Source organism: Cibotium barometz, chromosome 22 (assembly GCF_041138505.1).
Source record: "Cibotium barometz isolate CiBa-2024 chromosome 22, ASM4113850v1, whole genome shotgun sequence".
Classification (NCBI taxonomy): domain Eukaryota; kingdom Viridiplantae; phylum Streptophyta; class Polypodiopsida; order Cyatheales; family Cibotiaceae; genus Cibotium; species Cibotium barometz.
The window spans coordinates 32,604,112-32,622,987 of NC_141067.1; the positions used below are offsets into that span (position 1 = coordinate 32,604,112).

The following is an 18,876-nucleotide window of genomic DNA, read 5'->3' on the forward strand; positions in this document are numbered from 1 at the left end:
AGTCCAAAATTCACCTAATGTCATTTTCAGAGTCATTATCAATGGAACTTAACAACACAAAGATGGTACTAATCATCCTATATTTAAGCCTAACAAGCTCACACATTATCCCCAAACAGCTCATTAGCATCATGCTCTAAGATTCGAGGAACAGTACGGATGTGGTCCCTTACATATGCAGGTCGATCACCCGCTCGTTGTAGATCTTCTAAAAAGACATCACTTGGTCTCCTAATCATGCTTCCTAAAAGATAAACAACCAAGTTTCTCAGCATCTTCATTCATTTTCAAGAAATAACATTATGACCATGGGTTTGCTCTCTGATACCACATGTGAGGCCCCGACCCACTTGACCTCGTCCTCGACCACTTGACATGCATGGATTGCCTCCATGTGGGTCCTAGAAATCCGAGCTTGAGGGGGCAACTCATAGCACAAGAACCCACATGGACACAATTTTTAAAAACATAGGTAGTATTGATCTCATTCATTTCTCATCATTGACGAATACAATTAAGTAGAAAATCAAACCAATAATGCAAGTATGCTATATTTAGTACATCATGCTCATGCAAGATTCTTACAGAACTTTCAACTTTATTTGTGCTAGAAAAGGAACGCATTGGACTCATCCGATCCACCCAACTATAGGCCAATACATTGGCCAACGCTCCCCTTAATCTTGTTTTACTCCATGACACCTGGACTTATGGTCACTATAAAGCTTGATGCACCACCCAAGCCACTTCCCTTGACCTCACCAGACCTCACTCAAGCCAAGTTGGAGGACCTAGCTCTAGACTCGCTTCTTTTCACAGACGAGTGCGAAGTTCCTCACTACCCTCATCAATCTCGTAGGTCGACTCTAGTTCCATTCATTATTGTTAGATTTAATACAACTTCTTTGAGATATTGAATTTTGAAATCATAATGACCTTTATAATCTTATTCCAATCAATGAAAAAGAGATTCTCATAACGTTTTAACATGTTCATTTTCCCTCTAATAAGAAAAAACAAGTTCTTTGTTTAGGAGGAAAATCCTTTTAATCACACAAACTAACCCTTTTATTGCATAAGGAATAAAAATCTATCTTTTAATGTTCTTCACTATCACAAATCCCATGCTTCTCTCATAATACAATCATAAGGAAACCATAGCTTTGTGCTTGCGCGGTACAAGGATAAATTGGACTCACTTAATCCCAATTTGTTAATTACAAATGAAAAAACATCCTTTACAAATGAAAAGGATGTTCTTTCATTTACAGAAGATCATTTCCCTCTTTAAGGAGGAATCTAAAACTTAACCCTAATTGATGATACAACTATACCATAAATTCAACAACATAAAGCATTAAATACTCTGTTCTTTTGGGGAAGGAGAGAATTAAATTAATCTCAAATCTTTTCATGATAAAAACCATCAAAGAGATAATTATAGATATGCTTATAATACTCATTAATTAAGAAATCATAAGAAAAGGGAAAAATCTCCACACAAGGAGAGTTCCCATAGGCAACCTAGCATTACCAAGAGATCGATTAAGGCATAGATTTTTAACACAAACCCATTTCTCATAATACCCTAATCATTACGTGTATAATTTAATACTAATATTGTTGAAGATAATTTTGTTTTGGATACTAGATGTTGGACTTTTATAGTAAGAAAAGCACAAGCGGTAAAGTACCCCTCATTTGTTGAGAGGAAATGCAATGCCTCATTGAACCTCTTCTTTTGTGCCAATATTTTCCCTCTTTTTAGTCATTTTCATTAGACATCTTCAAGGAAATTTGCCTTCGAGCAATGTTCAAGCTATAAAAAACCTTTTTACAATCCTGCTTACAAAAAGGTTTCTTTCTTTGCTTAGAAACACCTTAAACTATTTTTAAATCGTGCCATAAAAAAAAAGAAATTTGTCCTTTTAAATGTATATACATTATTGGCATGTGCATTCCATTGTGTAATGACTATTTCAATCCCCCCTCCCCCCCCTTTGCATAGGACCTCATTACATGCAAGAACCCATCCATCCACGGGAGTGGGGGGCCCTTGTGTAGGAGTCCTAGGTACTCTTGGCTAGGTTGGGTTGGGAGGATTAGGACCCATCACCTTTCCCTTTTACATAACCTTGTTCTTGGTGTGGCTAGATTGGATTGGATTGGGAGGATTGAGCCCCACCTCACATTTTGCACTACAGTAAATAAGTGGGCCCTGAATACATTAATCCCCTCCACAAGCACAAAGTTGAGAGCATCTTTTCACACTCTCCCCCTAGAGAAAAGCTCCATATGTTAGGATTGAGCCCCACCTCACATTTTGCACTACAGTAAATAAGTGGGCCCTGAATACATTAATCCCCTCCACAAGCACAAAGTTGAGAGCATCTTTTCACACTCTCCCCCTAGAGAAAAGCTCCATATGTTAGGTTACCAAACTACTAATATAACATTCTATCAATAAAAAAGAAAATATTAATAGAGATATCGATGAAAGTTATGGAAATGGACATATTTAGCGAGAAGTTCTGAGGTGGCATTGTTTAAATGATAGAAAATTTCATGAAAACAATACCATGAGGACATATTTAGTGGGGAGTTCCAAGGTGGCATTTGTAAAAGGCAAAAAGTTTCATGGAACTGGAGGTGGGCAAGGATGAAACTTTCAATTAGATTGAACCAATTCTCTAAATGATAAGGTGTGTGTGTGTGTGTGTGTGTTTCTCTTTCTTTGTCAGTTCATACGTTTAACTAAATTTATCTACAAATAAACAATATTTTATAATGCGCTCTCTCTCTCTCTCTCTCTCTCTATGTGAAACTCAACATAGAAGACCTATATCTGTACCCGTAGAAAGTCATCATAGAATATTTGTAGGCCTTTAGAGTTTTGAGACCATTTTTGGTATCAGTACATGTAATCTTTAAAATCAATCATCAAGCAAGTATCACAACATTCAAAAAGGTGTAATTTTGATCACGTGAAGGGTAGATTCTAGTGTGAAAAGGGCGTGAGACTTGAGTGCCCTTTCTTCAAAAGTTGGAGGTTTGCACTCACATGTGGGCCTAATGGGGATACATTACTGAAGAAATTTTAACCGACCCTACACTCTACCTTAATGTAGGTGGATGTTTGCAAAGAATTTTGAATTCTCTCTCTCTCTCTCTCTCTCTCTCTCTCTCTCTCTCTCTCGGGGTGGCGGAGACAACCTAGCAAATTGAGCTTGAGCTGCCGCTTGGAATTTATTTCCTTTGGCTTCTGAAAGAGAGGTACAAGGTTCGAATCTACCCACTCCCGATCGTAAATTATTGTACCTTCCCATCAAATTATAATTACAAATTATTGTACCCTCCATCACAAAAAAAAAAGGGCTTGAGCTCATGCGAGTGTTGACCAGCGCCATTCAATACTCTTAGCGATTAAACAAAAGGACCATATAATCTCTCTCCCCCCCCCTCTCTCCCTCTCTCACACGTACTAAACCAAACACACGCTTGCGGATACTCCCTTGCTCTCTCCGAGATCTTTCGCTATGGCGACCACAGACGAGGTGGAGCTTGAAGAAGGGGAGATTCCGAGAGCCCCGAAGCATCGGCTGGAGCGCTCCTGGACCTTCTGGTACGACAACTACAGCGCCAAGTCCAAGCAGAAGACGTGGGGCAGCTCCCTTCGCCCCGTCTACACCTTCTCCACCGTCGAGGACTTCTGGTGGTACGCCCTCTCTCTCTTCCCTTTTTGCTCTCATTGCCCATTTTCTCATGCACATCATGTCTTCCATGCATGTGTCTACATGTCCACATGCACATCATGTCTTCCATACATGCCTTCATGTGCATGTGGGTTCTAGATCTGCCCTTAGAGAGCGTTACAACCATGGGTCTGCCAGCACAATGTCACCACTGTTTGCGTAGAAAGATTGAACACTCCTCTTTTGATCAAATGCGTTGCTGCCATGCCCCCTCGCCTGGATTTTTGTGCCCACTAAGCCCATGGTATGATGGACTCAGACCCCAGTGTGCCGACAGCAAGTTAGGACTTCTATGCAGGGTAAAGAAATAATGCAGTGCTTGTAAGGTATGTATTTATGAGGAGTGGATGGTTGAGTTAAAGCAAAACCTCGACCCCAGCTAGGAAGATACCTATTGGGTAAATGGTGAGTTGGGTTGGTTGTACGCATATGGTGACCATAGGATCAGGTGACGTGTGAAGACCAGAAAACCATTAAGCAAAGCTTTTTTTGGCAAGACCAAGCTGATTTCTAGAAGCCAAGCTGCAGACAGTTTCGGCCAACCAAGAAACTATCAGCTGCTGTTGCTGCACTGCTCATATTGGCTTGGGAGCTTAGGCTTCTCTCAGGACTTAATTGCTTATTTAAGAGCAACCAGGGCCTCTATTGCCATTGCTGGTAGCTAATGTGGACAAGCAGAATAGCCAGTCCTTTCGGGCCTCACAAGTCTTCTCTATATTGCTACTCAATTCAAGAACAGCCCTAGGCTTCTAACTTCTAAGAGCAGCTCTAGGGTAAACATGAGCACATGTTCACAACAGAAGAGCTAGCTCTCTATTTTTCTTTTACTGCATCAGGCCTTTGGCTGTGGGTATGTGCTGTGTACTCTCTGAACTCTATACTGATTGTGCATTGTGATGCAGCATTTACAACAATGTGATCCAGCCAAGTCAATTGGCCAATGGAGCAGATTTCCATTGCTTCAAGGCTGGTATTGAACCCAAGTGGGAAGATCCAATATGTGCACAGGGTGGAAAGTGGTCTATTGGTTTACCTAGAGGAAAGAGTATGACAGACACATTCTGGCTTTACACAGTACGGAGATTCCTAGCTCTCTCTTGCGACTTTATTCTTATGTTTATCATGCATTATCATAATTGTTTGGAGTACAAGTTAATAATTTCATGTGAAAATTTCGGTCGATAAGTTTGTGTTGTTTTGAATATGCAGGTTTTGGCAATGATCGGTGAGCAGTTCAATGAAAGTGATGAGATCTGTGGTTCTGTCGTAAGCATAAGAAGTAAAGTGGAGAAACTAGCTTTGTGGACTAAAACCGCATCTAATGAAGCAGCCCAGGTATGGTTGTACATTTTCCTTTTAAGTTGGTTGGATCATCTCACTAATTTACTTCAGTTCTCTACTATGAGTTAAGTTGGTAGGATTAATCATGCAATCTGTAGACAAGTGGGAAGGGAGATGATTGCTGTGTGTAGGGGCATGTGTGAAGGTGCAAGATATCTATGTGACACATCAATCGAGCCATGTGGTTAAGGGTGTAAGTCATCTATGGGGCACCTCAATTGCGTTGTGTGTCTCTTATGTGTATACGATACAAAATGAGTGCTCTTCTTGAGGCTCCATCTCACCCTAAGTACCCAGCAATGATAGGCTAAGATGAATTGGGGCAATATCCTTCCAGATTGGAGCTGTATATGCAGTACTAAACATTCTGTTCTGTATATTATTTAAGAAGTTTCGGAGATCATTGGATTCATATTTCATCTTGATTAATCAATGGGTATCTGAGATGTATCTGTTAGAAGTCATCTCCTGTCTTTACCAGACACCAGGGCCTCTGTTGTGGGTGTGCTTGCCCTTTGTAGGTGTTTTCTCATTTTTCCTCACTCCCCGTATTTTTCCCCCATTTTTCCCTATTTTTTTGTGGCTTGGGTGGAAGCTCTGTGGTGGCAAGAGGACCTCTGATGCCGGCCGACTGCATTTGTTCATGCTGGTGCTGGCTGATTGTTTTGCTTCAGGTCCACGACCTCCCACATGTGCTGGCCGACACCCCTGCAGCTGGCCGACTGGTTTTTTGGCTGGTCGTGGAGGTTTAGTGCCTGTTGGCTGCCTCTGGAACAGGCCGACTGCACTATGGGGGCCATATAAAATGGCCCCCCAGTCCCTTGTCACATTCGTCTTGTATTTGGGATTCTTCTTGTGTATATATAGTAGATTTACACGCCTCTCTCTCCATTGCTGTTTTTTTCTGCACTTGCTCTTGTGTTTCCAGATTTTGTCATCATCTCCGCTGCGTATTCTGACATGGTATCAGAGCCCTAGGCTCTTGATAGTTCTTAGGATTTGTGTGAGCAAGAGGGGGACTGTTGTGTTGTTGATTGGTGGACTGTTTCGGAAGAGGAGAAGCAAGAGGACGGCGGGCTGATTTGCTGGGACAGCCACTTGCAGTTGTAAGTTCTTTGTTCCCACCCACTCACCCTTTTTCAGATTACATCCCCGCAATGGCAGATTTGTTAGAGATGGTTGAGAGGCATGTGAAGATCCCAACACTCCCCACGTTCCCGGTGGACCGTCAGTTGGACGGGAACTGTCAAAATATGCAGTGGAAATGATAACCAAACTTGGGTTCACAAGAGCAAGTAGAGTGCAGAAAATAGACAGCACAAGAGACACAGAGAAATAGGCGTGTAAACTCTTCTCTATACACAAGATCCCGCACAAAACTGAATGATAAAGTGGTGAGGAGCATGGGGCCTATTTATATGCCCCATGGATGCAGTCGGCCAGCTCATGAGGGCACTCCACGACTGCATAAAGCAGTCGGCCAGCAGCAAATGTCTCCACGACTGAAGAAAGCAGGTCGGCCAGCCACCAGCATCTCCACGACTGCAGCATAGGCAGTCGGCCAGCCACCAGGAGCACATGAGGTGCAGTCGGCCAGCACCATGGACTCTTGCCAACATGTGGCATCCATCCACACCATGGAAAAATGAAAAAAAATGGGGAAAAAATACGGAGAGTGAGGAAAAATGATAAAACACCTATACAGGGCAGGCACACCCACAACAGAGGCCCTGGTGTCTGATTAAGACAGGAGATGACTTCTAACACCCCCTCTCAGCTCCTAGCTCCTGGCTGTGCAATCAAACCAAGGGAGCTGGAGTGCTGCCTGAGCGTATCCTGAGGTAGAGACTTCGTGAAGAGGTCCGCCGCATTGTCCTCCGTCGAACAATAAAGTAGCAAGATGTCACCAGCTAAGATCTTCTCATGTACAAAGTGATACTGTATCTCTATGTGCTTGGTCCGGGCATGGAAGACCGGGTTTCGAGCAATAGCTATACAACTCTGGTTATCGCACTGGATGACTGTGGGCTCCTTCTGTGGAAACCCAATCTCGCCTAGCAGCCTCCGCAACCACACAACCTCGCAAGCAGCACCACAAGCAGCCCGGTACTCTGCCTTTGTCGAAGAGAGGGCAATAGTTGGCTGCCTCTTGCTGCTCCAAGAAACTGCTCCTGAGCCGAGGGTAGAACTGTATCCTGAAGTAGATCTCCTCGTGTCTGGATCTCCTCCCCAATGTGAGTCACTCCAACCTTGGAGTCTGACTCCATCCCCTCCTGTGTAAAAGAGTCCTAGATCCTTCGTACTCTGCAGATACCGCAAGATCCGCAATCTTGCGTCCCAATGATACTTCTATGGCGTCTGCATAAAAGAGCTCAACAGTCCCACGGAGAAGCTCAAGTCCAATTTGGTGTTTAGCAACCAGATCAATGAACCAACCAACTTCCGATACTGCGAGGCATCAACTGGCTCACAAGGATCAGTAATGGTTAACTTTGTGTTTGGGTCCATCGGCGAAGTAATAGGCTTGCAGATCTCCATCCCAAAGGCCTCAAGCAACTCATGAACATACTGCTGCTGAGAGACAAAAAACCCTCTGGGTCTGCCAAATCTCCAATCCCAAAAAGAAGTGGAGTAAGCCTTAGTCGGTCATCGCAAACTCTTTTGACAAGGCAGCCTTCGTCACGCCAATGTGCTCCACATTACCGCCGGTGAGAATGAGATCATCCACATAAAGGATGATAATCGTGACCATGCCGTGTTCCCGAAAGAGATACATGTTAGGATCTGCAACCGATCTCGGAAATCCAGTCCGAACAAAGAAGGAATCAATCTTCTGATTCCAAGCCCTGGGAGCCTGCTTAAGACCATACAAGGCCTTACGTAACCTGTAAACCATCCCTTTTGATCTTGGAACAATAAAGCCTGGAGGCTGCTCAACATACACCTTCTCTTGCAGGTCACCATTAAGGAACGCAGATTTTACATCCATTTGATACACGGGCCACCTCTGAGAAGAAGCAAGGGCAAGAACGGTCCGAATCGTGGACATCCGTGCTGTCGGTGCAAAGGTATCCTCGTAGTTGATGCCTGGCCGCTGAGCATAACCTTTAGCCACAAGTCTGGCTTTGTGTTTGTCCACCGACCCATCAGATGCATATTTGGTCTTAAAGACCCATTTGACACCAATGACTGACCGTTTCGACGGCCTCGATACCAACTCCCATGTGTTGTTCTTCTCGATGGCATCAAGTTTCACCTGCATGAAAGGGCTTCCTTGACCTAAGTGGGCTCCTTGTCCCGCATAATACGAGACATCAAAGCATGTATTGCTTTTTTTTTTTTCCGGAAAAAAGATCCTTCTATTAGTTAATGAGAAAACGCCATATGGCTACAAAGCTCACCTCGCAAGGAGGGATAAAACACAATGAACACCTGAGCTCCCCCCCGTGGCTGGCCGCTCTCTGGGGGGGGCTACCTAGTAATACATGAAGGAGGTGAGAAAAGCCAAACTGGCGGCCGATAGTGCCAAATGACATCCTCGTCCCTCGCGGTGAGGAAAGGGCCAGGCTGCCAAGTGCGGAGGAAAGCCTTGCGGCGCCCTCTCATGCGATCCGAGTCTCCCTGGAGTTTCCCCCAGTGTCCTCTCAAGGTGTGGATGATGTCCACCCAGAGGGCCTGTATGACCTCCGCCGGTGGAGTCGTCTGGTGGTCAATGGCCTCCCTGCATCGGGCTCTCCATATGTGCCAGGCCGTCATGCTGCTGATCAACTCCCATCTCTGCCCGACCCCCTCCTGAGAGGCTGCCGAGGAGAAGTCTGGTGTCGGAACCACCGCCATCGCCCTGTCAGAGACCTGGATGGTCACACTGCCAGGAGCGTCCTCATATCCAAGTGCAGGGCCGCTATCCGTGGCCCAAGCTACCGCACCCCATGTCACCAACATCTCCCCTGGAGACCCTGCAAAAACCATCCTGAGAGCGCGCTGCCAGACCTGCTGTGCCTGTGGGCAATCCCATAAGCAGTGCCGCTGTGACTCCTGTGCATGATCGCACCGAGGGCAGGACGCTGGGTGTCTACCAAAAGCAAGCCAAGCCCCCACAGCCAATCCTCTATGCGCTGTGAGCCAGAGAAAAAGCGTCACCTTCCGGGGACGGAAGCTGGCCCAAAGGCGCTGCCAGAAGTCCCTAAGAAAGGCAGGGGAGAGCCCCTGTCGCCGCCAATGCTCGGCCGCTGCCGGGGTGCTCTCTATCCTGTGTCTCTGAATCCGCCGCCCCAGCCTCGCTGTGTACTGAAAAAAGGGAATGGCAGGGCTGGTAGGAGCCGAGTAGGGATCTCGCCAAAACCACTCCCCTGGGTCCCACTGAAGACGAATAAGAGGCTTGCTGTCCCAAGCCCAGAGTCTCCAAGAACAATCCTCCCCTATCGAGGCCGGTGAGGGGTCTACATACCACTGTCTCTGATGAAAGCCGACCACCCGAACCCTCTGAAGGATACAACCCTGGAACCCATCCAAATCTAGTCGTGACCTCTGAAGCTGGCCACCCTCTCCCACCTCGAAAGTGAGTGGGGCGACTCTCTCCGCTGTGCCGCAGACCGCTAGGAGGATCTCATGCCGAGTAAAGACACCCATCCACTGTGGAGGTGAAGGGTCCTGTACTGGGGTCCGCCACTCCCGGGGGATGGCCGCCTCAATATCCTGTCTCATCAACTCTCTGCCCCTCATCCCACTGAGTCTCCTCTCCTGAGCCTCTAGAGGCAGCTGCTGAAAACATATCCAGTCGTCTAGGGACTGGGCTGGGCCGGAGCTCAACGGGCCCCACGACACGTGAGACCGCGAGCCAACCATATGGCCACTGGGGAGACGAATCAAGGGGTTCCAGATCAATGGCTGCCTCAGGCGCTCCTCATCGGTGCCCGGGGGAGTCTGGAAGAGTGCAGGCCTCAGATGCGCCCAGGCCCTCAGAAGGCTGGCTGCAAAACGCTCCTCGAAGCCAAGGCCCACTCCTCTGGAGCGCTGCTCCGTAAAGATCCACCTGATGCTGGGGTTCCAGGGGCCGCTAAGAGACGGAGTGCGGCTGAGCATCCTGGAAACAAGAAGCTCCTTCCACGGCTCAACACCTGGCAGGAGACCACGAACTACCAGCTTGCCAAGCAAAGCTCGGCTTTGGCAAATAGGATCTACAATGCCCAAGCCGCCTCTCTCCCTCGGCTGAGTGATCACAGCCCATGCCACCTTTGCCCTAGCGGGTCGCCCATCGCCTCCGGACCAAAGAAAGTTCCTGATGAGCCTCTGCACCTGGCCGATGCACGCCCGAGAGAAGGATGTATTGCTTTTATCTCGGACTCTGTGTGATCTTCGAGGGCCGTCCTCTGTGGTCCACTCGGAGGGTAACCGCGTGACACCTGACCTTCGAAGGGTGTCTAACAACCACCTAGGTACTCGAACAGATCGTGGAGCCTCCTGTGGTCGCGGGGGCTCTACTCCAGCTGCAGGTTCAACCTCCTGTACTGATTGAGGTTGATCAACTGGAATAATGGTCTGGGAATCATCATCAGATTCCTCTGGATCTCCAAGAAGTGGCGGCTCCTCGACAGTGGATACTAGAACATGCTCGTCAAAGACCACATCCCGGCTGACAACAATCTCGTTCCTGTCTGGATCATACAATCTGTATCCCTTGGAAAGAGAATTATACCCCACAAATACAAGCTTGTGGGACTTGGAGTCAAGCTTCCCCCTCTGCTTCTTTGGAATATGTACACATGCATCACTCCCAAAAACATGGAAGTGCGAGACATCAGGTTTCCTGCCAAAGTATGCCTCGAATGGAGTCATATGGGGTACTGAAGTCGTCGGAGCTCGGTTGAGGGTATGGATAGCCGTTGCCACAGCCTCTCCCCAAAGTGGACGAGGAAGATCACGATGCTCCAGCATGGTCCTCGCCATCTCCACCACAGTCCTGTTCTTGCGTTCTATAACTCCATTCTCTGAAGGTGATCCTGTATTGGCCAGTTTCCTTTTGATGCCATGATCTGCACAAAATCTGAGAAATACAGTCGAGGAGAATTCACCTCCTTTGTCAGCCCTGAGAGTCTTTACCTGAAATCCAGACTCTTTCTCCACCATCACGTGCCAATCCTTGAACCATGCAAAAGCTTGGTCCTTCTGGGAAAGAAAGTAGACCCACGTGAATCTGGTACAATCATCAACAAGCTCTCACCTGTGGTTGCCATAGCAATACGCAACCTGTCAATGCCTGACTCCCTGCAAGATGTGCAAACACTGCACCAAAGCACACAAAGTGCTCACAATTGTTCTCCCAAAGTTTATCCCCCGCTGCGGAAGCACAAATGCAACTCTACTCCCACTGAATGTGATAAAATCACCAAAATCTGGTTGCTGCAGATTTAGGACAGCACCTTAAATGTGCTCTGTTCCCCTTCCAAAGTACTGTACAGCAGTACTAAGTGCTCACCAATGATGTACCAAATCTGTACCGGCAAGTACAGCAGCTGAAAATGAACCTTTTCCTCACTCAAATCAATGTACAGCCATGCCAAAACTTGCACAAAGTTGTACCAAATCTGTACCAGCAAGTACAGCAGCAATAAATGCTCTCCTGGCTGTCCAAATGAGTGAAAATCAGACTTTTACAGTCCCCACCACTGCATACAACAGTCCCGAACAGAAATTGGGCAAAAGCCCCTTGATTGCAAGTGGATTTCTGAGGATTCAAGGCATAAAAGTCTTGCCTGCTGCTTTGCCAAGCTCAACAAGCATAAAATCTTCAAAAGCCCCTTGATTCAAGATCAATTTCTGATCATACATGGTACATTAACGCACATGAAGGCATCCAGAGTCTTCACAATGCTTCCCCCTGGCCACATATACATCCAATACATAAAAGCCCCTTGATTTACAGGCACATTGAGTGCTTGACAGGCATCAACACATTGCCCAAAGCATCAAATGCCAGTGCCTGCATGCAAATCAACCCAATCGGCACAAAAGCCCTTTGATTTGCACTGCAATTTCCTGCAATTTTGGCCCGAATGTGAGATTGCTCACATCATACAGCATGTATGAATGCCCAATTGCACAATTACATCAAAAGCCCCAAATTTTGACATCCAATTTCTTGCAAATTGATCCTGAATGTGACCAATGCCACCCAATTTTGCCAATTTTGCTCAAAATTTGAGCAATTTGGCACTTGTACCTGCTCAATTGATGATTGTACTTGCTCAATTGCAAATCCCCAAAAAAAATTGAAGCAAATACCTTTGCAATCAGCTGATTTTTATCAATCAGTGATTTTTGTTGCAAGAAAGGGGGGTGTTGGGGGCGTCGTGCTGATGATGCTGCTGCTGTGCAGGTGTGCAATAGCTGAGGAGCTCTGGCGATAAAGGAGAGTTGGTGTCAACGATAGACAAAAAAAAATTGGAGGCTGGTTGCGGCGTTTCGCTATAGGCGCTTCATTTGCTGCGAGCGCTGCCCCAGCGAGTCGGGCAGAAGACCTCCCTCTAGCGCCAAAGACCTCCACGGGCGCTGCCCCAGCGAGTCGGGAAGAAGACCTCCACGGGGACACGTTTGCTGGCGAGCGTTGATGTTACGCCTTGTGGCCAGGCGTCTGACGCCCAACAGCTTGCTGGCCTGTTTGTTGACGCCGCCTCTGCCTTTTCTTCACCAGCAGCTCGAGCGAAGCTACGCTGCCAACTGTTACCCTTCCGTTTGAGGTCCTGTCGCCCATGAGGAGAGCTTCGCACGCATATGAGCCAGGCTGGCGCACTGCTCCAATGTCTTCACACGCACAGGCTCGTCTTCATGCGTGTGGTGATTTCTGACTTGCGCGCTCTGTTATAGGTGCGACGTTTCTCTGCCTGGCGGGCTCTCTTGGCAGCGGAGTCCACCTTCTTCGTCGTAGTGGCAGCGGCAACAACACTTATCAAAGGGCGCCTTTTGACGTCTGAGAAGAAGAAACCCCTACGAGCCAGTGATTCATGAGCGAGTGGGCTAATGGCAAAGCTCCACGAAGAAGCCAGATAGCAGGAAGGCGCAGGTGGAGAAGAAGGCGAAGAGTGAAGAAGCGAGAGGCGAGAGCTCAGCAGGTCTCTGCAGTTCTGTTTGCCAAGGCTCTGATACCAGTTGATGGGAGCTGAGAATTAGGGTTTCATGTGGGAGACATACACAGAGAAGAAGGGAGAGAGAGAGAGAGACATATGTGGCGATAAGTCAACTCATGATATGAGTGTGTGACTCCCCTATCACATGTATATTTTGCACTAGTACACATAGTGCACTTAGTACTTAAAAGTACTAAGTGCACTATGTACTATAACTTATGGGCTTGTACACACTACAAGGGTGGGCATAATGCCTTTACCCCAACAGCAGGTTGGGAAGTCTTGGGCTTTCCGCCATTGTGCTTCATTTCAGTACTTTGCGCAAGCGAGAGTGCGTCTTCAAAGGTGGTTGGCCTAAGCATACGCACCTCCCACTGGATTTGCGTGTCAAGGCCATAAAGGAATTGCCCTTTCTTGTCGGTATTAGATAAGCCCAACTGCAAACATAAGTTTGAAATTTTATTGGCAAACTGAAGGACGAGTTGCGCGTTTTGACGTGCTCCCCTAAACTCTTCTTCGAGTTGCTCGAGGTAATGGGGCGGTAGAAACCATTGCCTAATGTCGAGGACAAACTTGTCCCAAACATAAGCTGCCATACCTAATCTGGTGTGGGCATGAGCCCACTGGGTCCACCAAGGAATGGCCTCACCTTCCAAGTACCAACTAGCTAAGATCACCCTATCAGTATCACTTTTTTGAATTGCAACAAAATAAGCTTCAAACTGATGCAACCATGAATAAAGAGTTGTGGGGTCGAGTTTACCATTATACTTATTGAAGTTCATTTTCTCGGGAAAATGACTTGAGGAAGCTGCTGGTGTCAATCATCGAATCTCCATTGCATGCATCTGCAACTCAAGCATCGAACTCGACTGCGGTTGTGACCCTTTGAAAGGGTTTCTTTGTAGAGGATCTAGAATCTAGGAAATGGAAGGAGAGGGAGGAGGAGACGGAAAAAGAGGAGTTGGTGAATGGGTGCGCTTTTCTAGAGCGAGTATCTGCATCTTCTGCTCTTCCAATTTGGTACCCTGTTCTGCGATTGCTCGCATCATCTTTTGGAACATCTCTGGTACACTCATGCCTGATGCCCTAGATGGACCTACGTGGTGCATTTCGGTCCCAAGGTTCTTGTTCTCTCTTGTCGTCGTAGCTCGCCATAGCAGGAAAATGCACTACCTTTCCAGAGCGCAATGTGACCATTCACTGTGTGTGGGAGACTTCCGGAGGCTTAAAACCAACCGTCCTTCGAGGGACAGGAGTCACTCTGAAAGGGGTGGTCCACCGGAGTCTGAAAACCAACCACACAAGTGAGAAAAAATATGGGCTTTTTTATTTCTTTTTCTTGCTGAATCTTTACACTTGAAGTAGGCTCTGATACCACTGTAACATGCGGAAGCTTCGGGATAGATCGGTAACTTCAATCCTCAGAACTCAGCAATCGTTCATGATGAGAACAACGCACAAAACTGAAAATAGATGTGCAGAAAATAGAGAGAGAGAGAGAGAGAGAGAGAGAGGGAGAAGAGGACACAGTATTGGGTCCCGAATACCCTTTGTAGGACCCCCACCACGAATGGTGTATTTGCTTCTATTAGAATGATGCAAATCAAAAAATAAAAGACTGAACCTGGACCTTCTTGACTAAGGTAAACCTTTGCCCTTGACCTTCAGCCTTCACCCTTGCGTTAGCTTCTCTTTCTAGGCGGCCAGCAGCTTATTCTCCACGACTAGGAAAAAATAGCACTTTATGCTAATAAATTCAATTGTTTTCACACCTATAAGTCCTGGCCAGCATGCGCATGTACCTGATGCTGTCCAGGCTGCTGCCCAGCCTGCGCATTGGCTATGGGACAGCACTTAAAGTCTGGCTGCCTGGCTGGGCAGGGCCCAAAGGCCTGTCGGCTGTATGGCCAGGCTCCTAGGGCTGCCCAACAGCCAACACTAGGGTTGGTGGGCAAGGCCTGGGGCCTTCCTGGCCCCTTGGGGTGGCTCATAGCCTTCCCCATGCCCACACTAATAAAAGCAAACCTAAGCTCTGCATAGAAGTCTGGCGCCTGGTCGCAGACCAAACACACAGAGCAACTGACATCATTCTAGAGGGAGACTCACAGCGCGGATTGGCACTGTTCCATGTGCAGGACAATGCACACCTGATCTCGGACACATAGAGTGGAACCCTGGCTGACTCGTCTCGGACTGGGCTCACATGGGACCAGTTTTCCACTCCAGGTCCTGCACCTTCTTGCTCAAATATGTTTACGTGGCATCCAAGTGCGGGATGCACGTGACAGTTTACTTAAATAAGGGAGGCAATCCATATGGAGACCAAGCGAATTAAACCAAGTGGTGATGTGAGAACACCATGTAAACTTGGATAGTCACCCATCTGGTCCCGTGTATTCTGTAAACTGTACATGGCCAGTACAAACCCACAGGCCCTGCCTAGTGGTCCAAAGGCAATCTCTATGGGCTGTGCTAGAGATCCCTCCATAATCCTACCATACTCTAGATCTCTGTCACAGGCCTTGCCTTGAGTCTAGACACATGTCTGCAGGATTAATCATATTCCACATGATCGGAACAGTTCGGGATTTATGACGAAAGCCTTCCCATAAGGCCATGTTGAAGAGTTATGTAAGAAAGGGGGTCAGGATTTTGTGCCCATATGCGAAGTGTCCCCCCCCCCCCCCCCTCCCCTTCTTTCTTTGAAGGTCCTTGTGATCCTAAGCTCGGCCATTTTGCACAGCTTCAATGGAGCCTTAATGACATTAGTAATGTTGAAAAGATGGGCTGAAGAGAGAGAGAGAGAGAGAGAGAGAGAGAGAGAGAGAGCCTTTTGGGGACAGAAACTGAGGATGGGTATGGTTTCTTCTGCTGAGCTGTGGTTCTTTGATGTGTTCTCTGTGTCAACACCCTAGGCATAGGCGCTTGGTTGTCAGAACGGAAACCCCCGGTGGCTGCAATTTTTTTTTTTCATGCAAGCCCTGATCTTGTGCACTCTCTGAAAGACAGAGCAAACACAGGTTGTAGGCAAAAGCACAAACTGTAGAAGACTGTGAACAATTGATTATTGCTGCACGAGGGAAGCCCGTAGGTGCTTACAAGCATAAGAGACTGTTGCTACAGCAGATGACCTCCAGTAGATATGCAAGAATGAAGTGAAAAATGAGGTGAAGGGTGTGATCCCTTATTTACCTCGAGTATGTGCTAGTCGGCCAGCTGTAGCAGGCCGACAGCAGTCGTGAGCATAAATATGCCATAAATAGCATAAAAAAGCTCATAAAATGCTGGAAAAAATCCTAAATAATATTTGCTTATGCTAATGCAGGGTATGACCAGTACAAGCATGAAAAGGTACATGTAGACCCTCTGGAGATATATATTCCAGCACTCTCTCGCACTTGGTCTTGGTGCTGTCCAATGCATTGGAACAAAGATGTAAGGAGTGTCTGAAAGTGGCTGTCTTCTTCTTGGCTTCTTTCTTCCTTCATGAGTCGGTCTTTGTATCTCGTGCAGAAACCCATGAAGATCCTTTTATAAAGGGAGATTCAAGAAAGAAAGTAATATTAATGTCTTCGAAAGACCCGAAGTGTCTATGAGACCAGAAGTGATACGATAGTACCATCGATATTCCTAGCCATGGAAAACTGAAAGAAAAAGTAAAAAGAAAACATGTAGCACTAGTGTGTAATCCACAGATGATAAAACATGTGTGAATGATTATAATATATACAATATAGGTGGCCATGTGGGTCAAAAATTGATTACACTCTTGGTGAAATTGATTTAGTGCTTATTATCACCTGTCTTGTTTTTTCTTTCAAGGAGACCACCAGTCTAGTTGAACGCCCAAGTGTTCTAACTGGTATGCTGTTCCACTAAACTCATTCTTGTACCGTGTTCTCATGTTTTGGCAGATGAGCATTGGAAGGCAGTGGAAAGATTTGCTGGACTTTCATGAAAAGATAGGGTTTTTAGCTCATGTAAGGTTTCGAACTTTTGCTACTTATCTGTCAGTTCTATTTCAGTAGTGGTTTGGATGTTCCAGTTGAAAAGCCTCAGAACTAATATCTGGTTTTATTCTGATAAGCCACCCTTTGTTTTTCCAGGAGGATGCTAAAAGAGATGAGAGATTGGCCAAAAATAGGTATAATGCCTAGGCTCCAATATGCAAGCGTATGGTGTCCACCAGGCTTTATTCATATTGTTTTCACTCTTATGGTACTAGTTTTTACGTGCTCTCCAAGGACTTACATCCAATGGATTTTATAATGAGGGTGCTGCAGACACGTGCGGAAATTAGAAGGGTTTGAACTATACACATGCGCACATATGCACGCAAAGAAATGCATAGGCATTTTTTAGAGACCAAGCACATGCATGTACACGTGCATAGGGACTTGCAGTCTAAAATGATATCTTGGAGAATGTTATAAGCTTGTCTTGAGGCCAGAAGTGGAGTCAAGCCTCGTCCCCACCTAAATGGAGTAAGTAAAGTAGGTTAAATGTAGTGGTGTTTCACTTGCATCACTTGTGATGAGGTACAATTCTTCAAACTTGGTCACACCCCTTTCTGATTTGATGCATTTATTTTTCAACAAAAAAATTGCGAGAGGGTTTGTTTCATTATTTCAGTCCGGGGTGAGTAAAATCAAACTCATGTCCGCAGGGCAGAAGATTAACACATTTCTTAGTATGAGTAGCTGTTATGTGGTGAATGCTTCGTGTGTGCTATAATGTCTTTAACAGTTGCATCTGGTTAAATATTATATTTTGGATGTGTCAAATTGTTAGTCAAGAATATTTGTAATACTGCAATTATTATCTAGAGGCTCTTAACTTCTTTGTTTTCCCCTTGTAAATTCTTTTCAGCAGGTTGTGAAGTATCTACCTTTCTCTGTTGATAAGGCATGATCGCTTGTGTTCAGAAGAAAAAGGAGTGTGAAGTGAGGAAGGGTAGAGACTTCACAAGCTTATTGGTATGAGACTGCCTATAGTTTTGCACATGCCTTCGATGCATTGGCCCTAATGCTTGCTAATCATTGTCCAAGAGATTGACCTGTAAGAGAGGACTGGGCTTGAGAGCACAAAATGGAAGGGGGTCGTGGCATATCCTGATTTGATCTTGAATTATTTCATAGCATTTCAAGCCCTAAAACATACCTACAATATCACCATAGCTTGATGATCTTTATTTTACTGGTCTGCTCAGAGAATTTTGAAGCCCTATTTTAATCTCTTGCAACCCTGATTGAGAGTTCTATTGCAGAGATAGAGGTTGCTTGAGGCTTTGAAATCCTGATTGGGAGACAACTTTTCTTTCATGGCATCGGAAACCCTAACCAGGGGTTTTGTCATGGACTAAGGGATGGTTGCCGGGCGATGGTTTTGCCAGGGGACCATTCTGCAGATGGTCATCAGCACCAGCTGATGACCATTCAGAAGATGGTCATCAGCAGCAGCTGAGTTTTTCCCTGCAGGATGGTTGACTAGTGAGCTATTCTGGGCTGTCATGGAGGTTGGGATGTGGACATGCCACCCTCCAGGGGATGGTCGATCGAAAAGCATTGCACGTGATGCATCAGCAACAGGAGGAATTTGACAGGCTAGCCCGTGGACATTCCATGATCTAATAGTTAAAATTTGAAGTCCCATGGCCA

At 46.3% G+C, this 18,876-nt stretch overlaps 1 protein-coding gene across 1 annotated transcript; it reads left to right on the plus strand.

Moving 5' to 3' along the window:
- The first annotated feature begins 3,448 nt into the window (after window positions 1-3,448).
- On the plus strand, window positions 3,449-17,841 carry LOC147626554 (eukaryotic translation initiation factor 4E-1-like). Its single transcript, XM_086816608.1, has 5 exons — window positions 3,449-3,715; window positions 4,655-4,826; window positions 4,962-5,087; window positions 17,134-17,199; window positions 17,326-17,841. Exons 1-5 carry the CDS (start codon window positions 3,537-3,539, stop codon window positions 17,374-17,376), a joined length of 594 nt encoding a protein of 197 aa, XP_086672734.1. The 5' UTR covers window positions 3,449-3,536; the 3' UTR covers window positions 17,377-17,841.
- The last annotated feature ends 1,035 nt before the right edge of the window (window positions 17,842-18,876 follow it).